We start from the raw sequence: 12,001 nt of genomic DNA on the forward strand, positions 1-12,001 counted from the left end.
TCAGGACGGCCGCAACCTCATATGGTGGGTTTGAGCCCACCCCAGGAATCTCAGTACCTGTTTAACCTAGCTCTAATCAGATTCAAGGCCTAGGGTCGGTTGGGCTAGCGACCCTCCACCCGAAAATTAAGTGCTACGAAAAGTGACAATATAGTCTTGGACCCGGAATTTCTTTTAAGATCTCGACCATCGCACGTCAATGGACATGCTGACGACGTCAGAAAGACCGAGAGACTAAACCTAATGGACCGAAGGGGGCTACGAATAGCCACCTGGAATGTCTTGACTCTGAATGCACCTGCGTCAAAGAACCTACTATCTGAAGAACTTCGGAAGAATAAAGTGTCAATTGCATGTCTTACAGAAACCTGTCTTACTGGAAGTGGAAAAGAGCGAGTAGGTAACAGTGACTCATTACTCTGGTCTAGAGGAAGCACGAGAAGGAATGGCGTTGGCCTTGCACTGAATAGCTCTACAAGAAAGGCCTTACTTTTACATGAACCTGTATCTTACAGATTAATGAAGGCCCGCTTCGAACACAAACATGGCAAGATGACTGTCATCGTATGCTATGCCCCAACCAACGATTCCGATGATGTGACTAAGGAGGATTTCTACTCTGCTTTGTCCAGATGCCTTGCAACAGTGCCCCCCATGATATAACCGTTTTCTTTGGCGACTTTAATGCGACAGTGCGCAATGATATGGGTATATGGCGCGGAACAGTTGTTCCTGTATCCCCCGACCCACTTAACAACAATGGGCTCCGCCTGCTTGAGCTGTGCTGATCTCACGACCTTTGCATTGCAAACACCTACTTCCAACGCAAAACTATTCATCAGTACACGTGGTATAGTAACGACGGTCGTACAAAGAAGATGATTGACCACGTCATTATTTCCAAACGCTGGAGATCATTGGTGAAGAACTGCAGAACTTACAGATCAGCAGAGCTCGGAAACGCAGACCATGGGCACGTTAAGCTGATTTCCGGCTTCGCCTCCATGCACAACGATCGGTAAGAAAACCTGTTACTGCAGATATTGGGAAACTAAAGGAACCAGATACTCGCCAGAAGTACAGTATCGAGTTGCTTTGAGCCCGTCGACTCACTTAATAGCAGCGAAGTCCTCTGGAAGCATTTTAAATCGCAGACCAGTGAAACAGCAAAACTAGTGCTTGGCAAGAGGAGTTACCCAAAGAAATTGTGGCTAACAAATGAAACACTGCAAGTCATAGAGCATAGACAGAAGGCAAGACTTCTCGGGTACATGACCACATATCGAAGGCTCAATGGAGTGCGGAACAGACTCATTCATTGGGATAGAACCCAGTTTGTTGTAAGGAAAGCCGATGAAATCTAACTAGCCTCAAAAAAGAGAGACATGGGCAGCCTATTCAAAAATCTCCGAGATCTCACTGAAAATAAAACTCCCACCTTGGGTCCTGTCCTGTCCAGGGATGGGCCACTTCTTTCTGATGAAGGTTCTTGTCTTGGGCGGTGAAAGGACCACTTCTGTTCACTCCTCAACAATACTAGCCCATCTGCGCCTCCTAATGATAGTCCCAGTCAAACTTGCAGTCAAAGACCTGAAACTGATGCTCCTCCAGTTGAGCCTTTCAGCCCCTAAGAAATCGGACATGCAGTAAAAAGGCTCGAGAATAATAAAGCTGCTGGTATCTGAGGCTTAAACTCAGAGCTGCAAAAATATGGGGGTCCTGCAATGCTCCTGTTTCTTCACATCCTGTTCTCTACAATCTGGCAAACGGAGATAATTCCTGAGGATTGGCAGAAGGGTGTCATCATCCCCTTATGGAAGAGAAAAGGCTCAAGAAACGACTGCTCCAACTACCGGGAATAACCCTACTGTTCGTCCCTATCAAACTGTGTTCAATGGTCCTGCTGGATCGATGAGGGAACATCATTCGCAAAATCCGGCGACCGGAACAAGCTGGTCTTATGTCGGATCGTTCAACCATCAAGCAGATTTTCACGATTCGACGAATAGTAGAGAAGTCTACAGAGTTCCGATAAAAGCATTTATTGCCTTCGTTGACTTCCGTGCTGCATTTGACTCAGTCGATCGAAAAGCCCTTTGGCGGATTCTAGAGTTAACTGGCCTACCGAGAAATTTTGAAGACTTCTCGAGGCTCTGCACCATGGGACAGAGAGCTATATACAAGGAAATGGTTGGGGCAGCCCGTTCTTTCAAATCACGACAGGGGTGCGCCAAGGATGTGCCGTGGCTCCAGAGCTCATGTCATCGTAGATTACAATATGGCGAAAACCACTTCAATTCTCAGCTTTGGGCTAAATTTTGGAGATCGGGCCATCACAGATGTCGATTTTGTCGATGACTCGGCCATTCTGGTGGACTCCATAGAGCAGCTGCTAGAAGTGCCCCGAATTCTACGAGAAGAGGCTGCCAAAGTAGGACTGCATATAAACTGGAACAAAACTAAAATTATACCCGTCTTTTCCTATTGTTAACTCTCCAGTTAGCCTGGACAGCCCCACTGGCATCGAGGTTATTCAAGACTTCACCTACCTGTGCTCCATAATTTCTTCAAATGGCTCGCTTCTCCCCGAGATGCAATCGAGATTATCTAAAGCTTCTTTGGTCATGGGCAGACTAAATCGTCACCTCTGGTGAAAACCAAACATCAGTCGTACAACCAAACTATGGATCTTCAACGCTCTAGTTGGCTCTGTGATGCTTTACGGAGCTGAGACATGGCAAGCATCAGCAGCAACTCTCAAGGAAATTGACGTATTTCATGCGAAGAACCTGAGGAGGATCGAGGGCCTACGATGGTCAGAATTCTTCAGCAATGAGAAGCTTCTGCAGCTCACAAATCAGTCTTGGTTTTAGACTCAAGCAGCCGAGCAAACCTTGCGATTGTTCGGGCCCCCACATCTACCCGCAAAGACGATTTACGACTTCAACGCTATCAAAGTTGGTTGCAAGCGACCTCGCAGCCTATCGAAGAAACGCTGGTCCTACACCCTGTCCGAGTTCTTGACGATGGCAAACAACAGACAGGGCGAAGAGCAAATACTCACCATGAACCGAAGTGGATGGAGGAGGCAGACCTCACTCTCTACGCCGAGCAGTGCCCGGCAGGAGACTTAAGTCAAGTCAAGTAAGTCACCTAATTTAGGTTTTTTAATTTTTTTCTTTTTTGGTTTTTTCTTTTTTTTCTTTTTTGTTTTTTTTCATTTTCTTTTTTTCTTTTTCTTTAGTTTTTATCTTTTTGTCTTTTATTTTAGTTGTTCTTTTTTTCTTTTTCTCTGTTTTAGTTTTTCTTTTTTTTTAGCTTTTCCTTTTGTTTAGTTTTATTTTTTTAGCTATTTTACTTTTATTTTTTATTTTTTCTTTTTTTTCTTTTTATTTTTTCCCCTTTTACTCTTTTTCTTTTTTTTTAATTTTGCCTTTTTGTCTTTTTTTAGTTTTCTTTTTTAGTTTTTTCTATTTTTTAGTTTTTCCTTATTTTTAGTTTTTTCTTTTTTTGTTTTTTTCTTTTTTAGCTTTCTGTTTTTTAATTTCTTCTTTCTTTTCTTTTTCTTTTTTAGTTTTCTTTTTTAGTTTTTTTATTTTTTTTATAGTTTTTTCCATTTTTAGTTTTCTTTTTTTTCAGTGTTTTTTTTATAGAGGATAGTATTTAATTCTTTAAAAAAAATTTTTCGTGTCGTAACTTTGTTGACGATCCAATTGTACACATGTAGAAATAGCAGCACTACGATTAGATGAAGACATTCCCAAATCCTTTAGAAGTATGTTTGCCATAGATAAACACAAATCTTAAATCATAACTAAAGTGAAGTTATAAATTTATGTTGTAAAATTCGAGGTCATATCTGACTTCTCTAACCGTATTTGGTGGATTATATCCTTGGCCATTTGTGATTTGTATTTCTCCCGTAATTCTCTAGGAGATGAAGGAGAGCAAGTTATCAATATGATTCCAAATAATGCAAGAAATTGACTTGTAGTTGACCCTTTGCACGCGTCATTGATGCATTTATCCCAGTGTTGGTCTTTTTTCAATAAATTTAGACATTGGCAAGCACTACGGTAAGTGTCAAGTATAGTCCCGTTTACAGTTCTCAAATGCTCAAAAGACGTCGAGCTGGGTAAATTAACCAAAAACAGGCGTAGAAAGAAGCATTTATCTTCATTGGGGTGAATGGTGTAGGGTCTTCCTATCGTGGTTTCTTTGAAGATTCTAGGCTGGCCGTCGACTGACCCATCCCGTTTTCGACGTTCAAATGCGACGTTCAATACGTAGGCACTTCAGAATGCAGCAGTTTTTTGCAAATGGATCATTTTGACATAACGCGAAGAAAGCAGTTAACGTTGTAGGCGGTGGATTCAGGGCTTTTTGTTGCCAATTGGATTTCAAAAAATAAACACGTTGACCATTCTGTAAATATACCGCAAAGTGAACAACACCGCATGATTGCTGATTTTCCGCCATATTCGGTAGACCTTCTTCTTTATAAAGGGTATCCATCATTGCCGGTAATTGTGTTAGGTACTAATATATGAGGATATTGCTTTGTGCACCCTCCTCTGTCCATGCATGGTGAATTTTCATTCAGTTTACCGCAATGTCTATGTATCATATTTTTTACCACAATGACATGTAAGCCCCTATGGACATCTACATCAGGTATTTCAGTGGAAATCACTTCGTCAATTTCATTAGAATTAATTTTATTAGATAGCCATATTAGCATATGTGCGTGTGGCAATCCTCGCTTTTGCCATTCCACTGAGTACAACCAGCATCACACTGGCCCAAACACGTTAAGTTGTACTATGAAATTCATCAGTGATTTCAACTTTAACCAACTTTTTCAAAGGATATTGCTTTGAGCACCTTCCTCTGTCCATGCATGGTTAATTTTCATTCAGTTTACCGCAGGGTCCATGTATCATATTTTTTACCACAATGCATGTAAGTCCCTATCGACATCTACACCAGGTATTTCAGAGGAAATCACATCGTCAATTTCATTAGAAGTAATTTTATTAAATAACCATATTAATAGATGTGCGTGTGGCAATCCTTACTTTTGCCATTCCACTGAGTACAACCAGCATCGCACTGGCCCAAACACGTTAAGTTTTACTATGAAATTCATCAGTGATTTCAGCTTTTGCCGGATCACATAGGCTGTAATGTCATGTCTATGTCTATAACCGGCGATTGTCCAGGAAGTAAAAGTTACTGTATCCCGTCCCGAGATGGATTACATGTAAATGTAATAAATAAATCTGGACGACCATAGAGGCGAACATACGCAAAGGCACCGAGCATATTCATATATATGACACGGACTACCAGCATATGACAAAGGTAAAATCGTTACTCTTCTAATGTTAGTGGTATTACCGTCATTTACAACTGCATCTCGCAAATGAATGTATTCTTCAGAGCGGAGCTAGGTCTGATTCAGACGGATGAATAGCAAACGTTCTAATTCAATCTTTGCATACATATCAACGATGTATTGGTGAAACAATTGACAGCATTTTAAACCATAATTCTCTTCATCCTGACAAATCATTAGTCTATAGGTATAATAGTTCATTGCGCTGCATTTCTTATCCATTTCTTTGTTAGTGGCTGGACTGATCAAATTAATACTAAAGTTATAGCCGTCGGCTCCGTCCCAAAAAATTATAGGATATTGTAGGGCATCGTAGCATCGATGAGTTTCAGCAATTCTTGTCAACCGAGCGTTTCGCCTATGAAGAATAATATCTCGAGATAAGAACTGATCACCGAATATAACGAGTGCCACTTCGATGATAGTTGGAGCATTGTATCTATGCAATTGTTCACCAGTAGGCGTTTTGTCAGGGTAAATAACAATTTTATGCGTATCAGTAGGCATCAAATCGATTGCTGTTTTGAACAGACGCACTAAATTATTATTTTCGTGGAAAAGATGTTGCAAATGGGAAATGATAGTCGGGAGAAATTTTCCAACTTGCATTCAATTCAGCATTGCTATCACTGATGATGTACATTTGGAAAAATTTGTGATGCTCACCTGAGAATGGTAGAAGGGAACTTGCTCTGTGATAAATTTCTTCTTGATCTTCCCTTGAAAATTTCCTTTGATCTTCAATTTGGGTTCCCAAACGACGTCATTTGGAAACATGAGTTATGTGTCTTGATGTTTAATAAAAAACGCTTTGATTTAGACTCATCCCCAGTAAGCAAAGTTTTCAATGGCTCCGGTGGTGCAGCCAGTTGAGGAAGCTTAACTTTTCCTGAGGCGCAACACATTCACCATTAAATTTCAAGGCCTTGCAATAGGGAAAAATTTCAGATAAAGTTCCGATTTGAATATTTTGACTCAAGGTATAATCATCGGAAGGGCAGTACTTGAATTCTGGCAATTACACACACAATACTTTTGTAATACAGCGACACGCCTTCTTTTTTACTATCTCTGTCAGCCACAGGCCTGGTGTCACGTCGTTCTTGTACTTCCTCGACACGCCTTCATTTTTTGCTATCTCTATCAGCCGCAAGCATGGTTTCGCGTTGCTCTGGTAGTTCCTTAACACGCCACCGTTTATTACTATCTCTATCAGCCACAAGCTTGGTTTTGTGTTGCTCTGGTAGGTCCTCGACACGCCTTGTTTTTTTACTTTCTCTTTCATCAGAAAGTCTGGTTACGCGTTGCTCTGGTGATTCCTCAACATACCTTCTTTTTTTACTTTCTCTGTCATCTGCAAATCTCGTTTCGCATTGCTCTCGTGGTTTCCCGACACGCCTTCGTTAACGTAAATTAGACATTCCTAATCTGGCCCTTTCTCTTTAAGCAACAAGCCTGGTTTTGCGTTGCTCTGGTGTTTCGTCTGGTTATTCCCTTTTTGGCAACATTGTAGGATAATTTCTCTTTGACATTAATGACACTTTTTCTTTGAGCAGCAAGCATTCCAAACTTCATCAATTTCTACTAAACTTCAAGATTTGGTTTTCTATCTTAAGGTTTTCGAATTGCTTTAATTTACTGTCAAAATATATTGAAATATTTGTGCAATTACCAGTTTTTTACTCTTTAAGCCATTTAATACCATTTAATAAGAGCCTCAAGTTATGTTTTTGTAAATTACTGAAATAAAAGCTTCCTTATATTGCAAAATATTTTATTGCAATTTTATATAATTTTATTTTGTTGCAATTCTATTTTTATTAATTATTTAATTTTTTTTAGTTTTTTTTTTTTAGTTTTTAGAATTTTTTTTAAAATATATTTTAGTATTTTTTATTATCTTTTTTAATTTTCTTTCCTTTTTGTAGTTTTCTTTTACTTTTCTCTTTTTTATTTTTTTGTTTTTTTCCTTCTTTTGTTTTCTTTTATTTTTTTCAGTTTTTTTTTCATTTTTTTATAGAACATAGTTTTTTTCACTTTTCAATAGAAGAAACGTTAATTACATGCTATAGGCTGCACTAAAAAGTGGCTGTACATCAGTCACAGTAAGTTAATGAAGTTTTTTAAGAATTACTTTTTATGATACCTTGCGATAACCTAATGGATAAGGCCGCGTCTCTTGACCAAAGATTGAGCGGTTCAATCCTACGTGTCGCAAGGCTGAATGTTTTCCAGATTATTGGTGTAGCTTTTAGTAATACTCCACCTGCAACGGCACAAATAGCACTACTTGTAAAAATTACTGGAACCATACTTCATTGAATCTTGCATCTAAAGCTATGCGTGAATTAGTGAAAACCTAACAAAAACCAAAACTAGTTTTAAAATTTTAGAGTATTTTTCTTAGTCTTCTATCTCGTCTGTTACACTATCTTCTAATTAAAAAAAAAACGACAAAAAATTAAATAAAAAAGATAAAAACTGAAAAAGAAAACACTACAAAGAAAAACTAAAAGAAAATTAAAAAAACTAAAAAATAAAAAAACCTTAAAAAAAGAAACAATTAAAAAAAAGAAAAAACTAAAACATAAGAAAACACAATAAAAAGAAAAAAAGAGAAAAAAAGAAAAGAAAAAACATAAAATAGAAAAAAACTAAAAAATAAAAAAATAAAAAAGCAAAAACTAAAAAAGAAAGAAACTAAAAAAGGAAAAAAACATCCTAAGAATGAAAAATAAAACAGAAAAAACTAAAAAAGAAAAAACTAAAAAAAGAAAAAACTAAAACTAGAAAACTAGAGAAAAATTAAAAAAGAAAAAAACTAAATAACGAAAAAAATCAAAAATAAAAACTAAAAAAAGAAAAAACTAAACAAGAAACAAAAAAAGAAAATCTTAAAAAAAAACTAAAAAAGAATAAAACTAAAAAAAGAAAAACTAAGAAAAAGAAAAAACCAAAAAAGGGAAAAAATAAATGCTGAAAGAGAAAGCAAAAAAAGAACGTATGTCCAGAAACTACCAGAGCAAAACTAAAAAAGGAAAAACTAACAAAATTGAAAAACTAAAAAATAAAAAAATAAAAAAATAATAAAAAATAAAGAAATTCAAGAGAAAAAAACTAAAAATAAAAGACAAAATTTAAACAAAAAATAAAAATGAAAAGAAAAAAAGAAAAAACTAAAACAGAAAAAAACTAAAAAAGGAAAAACTAAAAAAAGAAAAGCTAAGAAAAGAAAAAAAAGAAAAAAACTAAAAAAGAAAAAACTAAAACAAAGAAAAAAACTAAAAAAGAATAACTAAAAAAAAAAACTAAAAAAGATTGAAACTAAAAAAGAAAAACTAAAAAAAACTAACAAAAAGGAAAAAAAATGCTGAGAGAAAGAAAAAAAGAAGGCGTGTCCAGAAGCTACAAGAGAAACGCGAAACCAGGCTTGCGGTTGATAGAGACAGTAAAAAACGAAGGCGTGTCGAGAATAAAAAAATAAAATAAAAAAAATAAAAAAAAAAATCAAAAGAAAATAAAAAAAATTTAAAAAAAAGATAAAAAGAAAAAAAGAAAAACTAAAACAGAAAAAACTAAAAAAGTAGAATCCAAAAACAAGAAAAACTAAAAAAAGAAAAACTTATAAAAGAAAAAACTTAAAAAATAAAAAATAAAAAACTAAAACAATGAAAAGACTAAAAAAGAAAAAAACTAAAAAAGATTGAAACAAAAAAAGAAAAACTTAAAAAAGGAAAAAAATACTGAAAGAGAAAGGAAAAAAGAAGGCGTGTCCAGGAACTACCAGAGTATTGCGAAACCAGGCTTGTGGCCGATAGAGATAGTAAAAAACGAAGGCGTGTTGAGGAACCACGAGAGCAACGTGAAACCATACTTGATGCTGAAAGAGAAAATAAAAAAAAGAAGGCATGTCGAGGAGCTAACAGAGCAAAGCGAAACCAGGCTTGCGGCCAACAGAGATAGTAAAAAAAAGAATGTGTGTCACTGTATTACATTAGCAATGAGTGTATAATCACCTGGCATTCAAGTTCTGCCCTTCCGATGGAATTTATCCCTGCGGATTAAAATTTGTCCCTATTGCAAGGCCTTGAAATTTAATTGTGAAACAATGGGAATGTGTTTCCGCTCAGGAAAATTCAAGCTGCCTCAACTGGCTGAACAACCAGAGCCATTGAAAACTTTGCTTACTGGGTATACATCTAAATCGAAGTGTTTTTTTCTTTTTTTATCAAATATCAGGATATATAACTCATGTTTCCAAATGACGTCGTTTGGGGCCCAAATCGAAGATTACGGTCATTTCATGCCTACTTTCGAATCTTCTATAAAAAAGGAAAACAACTTAAAAAAAAGAGACAAAATTTAAAAAAACTAAAAAAATACTAAAAAAGTTACAAGAATATTAAAAAAAGAAAACACTAAAAAACTTAAAAAACTAAAGAAAATAAAAAAACTAAAAGAAAACAAAAAAAAAAAAAAATAAAAAAACTATCTTCTATAAAAAATGAGAAAACTGAAAAAACTAAAAGAAAGCAAAAAAGGAAAAAAACTAAAAAAAAACTAAAAAAAATAAAAAGAAAAAAAAGTAAAAGAAAACTACTAAAAAGAAAAAAAATTAAAAAAGATAATAAAAAAATCCTAAAATAAATTCAAAAAAATTATAAAAACTAAAAAAATTAAATAATTAATTACAATAAAATTGCAACAAAATAAAATTATATAGAAATTGCAATAAAGTATATGCAATATAAGGAACGTTATCGCACTTTATCCGTTACGTTATCGCAAGGTATCATAAAAAGTAATCCTTGTATAACTTCATTAACTTACTTTGACTGATGTACAGCCGCTTTTAATCGAGCATATAGCATGTAATTAACGTTAATTACAAATTACAAAATAAGCAAAATTGTCATTTGTAGCTGTCTCATGAATGGTAACTATTATCCCCTAGACCATTCAGGACATCAAAAGACTTTCCTGTGTAATACATCATATACCATTTTGATAACACTTAAAGACAAGAGCACCTTATTATAGAGGAGGTTTTTTGGATCTTTGACCTAACATATCTGTTATTAGGGGCTAGAGTTCGTTTTTTACTGCAATATGCTAAACAGTTCAGTTAGTATTGGCTAGAATATATGTCAGTTAGCATAGGCTAGAGTTCGTTCTTTATTACAATCATAATGTTAACAGTGAATATGGTTTATGGTTATAATCTATACGATTATGACGTCATTCACCAAGCTTGTACCCGAAAATGCAACTTTTCTTCAAAATTTATTCTATTTCAAACTATTTTATTTTTAATTACAAAAGGTACTAGATGTAGCAATTTCCTTTGAAATGAGCCATTATGCAGCTTTCTATCATTTCCCAGTACAAAGCCAGTTGAGGATAAAAAAACGGAAAGAAAAAAGATGCCGTATATGCAGAATATCGTAGTTTCAGCCACTTTTCTTAATTTTCAGGCCAGTGTAATTTCCTTTTAGTTCAAGCCAAGAGACGGTAAAATTTCTGTATAGAGGTTTAGGACAGGGTGGTTCGAATAATGTACTTCTTGTTTTAATCTGACTCTATTCTTAGGAGTTTTGGGATAATTTAGCTTTTACAATTGGTCGAGATCGACTCTGAATAGGTTGCTAGTTTTCGCTGCAACCCGGATTACAAGTTTCATTACATTTTATTGTTTGTTTTTACAACTTGTTACTTATGTTTATCGTATTATATCCCAAAATGTTATATTTAATAATAATAATTTCTATAGTTGATTTAAAGTTGTATACTTTTCCAACAATTTTATAATATGAATATTTGTATTCATAAAAGTTTTGTATAATGTCCTTCCGAAAAATTAGGCGTGACCTTTGATTAAAAAAAATAATGTTTTGTACTAACTCCAGTGTCAGGTTTATACAGCTTCATGAACTTCGTTAATTTTTTTTTAATTTCTTTCCGATAAACTGGCAATAATCTTTGCTTAAAAAATACAAATTCCTTTTCTATTTCCCTTCACTGCTAGCTTTATACATTTTCATTAATTTACTTAATGCATAACCTTTACAGGTAGTAACACTATTATGAGACATTTTAACCTTGAAAAAACCTGCAATATAGGTCACTCCCAAAATTACTTAGGCCAACCAATAAGTTGATAAGAAAAGATTGCATGCTTCATAATTTCTAGCATCGGACATAAAAGAGAAGAAGTTGGAAAAATTGTATTCTCTCAGCGTTTTACCAAAAATATGACCTGGGAAAATATCCATTTGAGAAAAAAGCTTCTTGAAGAAAATTTCATATAGTTGAGAATTGAAATGTTTTGACTATCGTATGAAGGAGGAAAATTATGCTAAGGATTCGTTTAAACAGTAAAAAAAAAAAACAAAAAAAAACGGGAAAATATCTTATATCTCTAACAAGCAATAATTGTATATATATTTTTTTCAAACATGGCACTGCATTTTTTTTTATGGAAATTGGCATAATATCATTTTTCGGTGTAAAAAACGATCTAGATAAGTCACGACTTAGAGAAAATTGGACGAGCATCCTTAATATTTTTTCTTTCTTAAATCTTCTGCGAGACCCAGTAACTGT

The 12,001-nt window shown here is 34.8% G+C and overlaps 1 protein-coding gene across 1 annotated transcript; it reads left to right on the forward strand.

The window, feature by feature from the left end:
* The first annotated feature begins 243 nt into the window (after positions 1-243).
* LOC136034565 (uncharacterized) lies at positions 244-663 on the forward strand. The gene has a single exon (XM_065715811.1). The coding sequence runs from the start codon at positions 244-246 to the stop codon at positions 661-663; it is 420 nt and encodes a 139-aa protein (XP_065571883.1).
* The last annotated feature ends 11,338 nt before the right edge of the window (positions 664-12,001 follow it).

This window comes from Artemia franciscana, chromosome 2, assembly GCF_032884065.1.
Source record: "Artemia franciscana chromosome 2, ASM3288406v1, whole genome shotgun sequence".
NCBI lineage: Eukaryota > Metazoa > Arthropoda > Branchiopoda > Anostraca > Artemiidae > Artemia > Artemia franciscana.

What these genes read in the sequence shown, in the direction of transcription:
- LOC136034565 (XM_065715811.1), top strand. Translation starts at nt 244, where the DNA reads ATGGACCGAAGGGGGCTACGAATAGCCACCTGGAATGTCTTGACTCTG.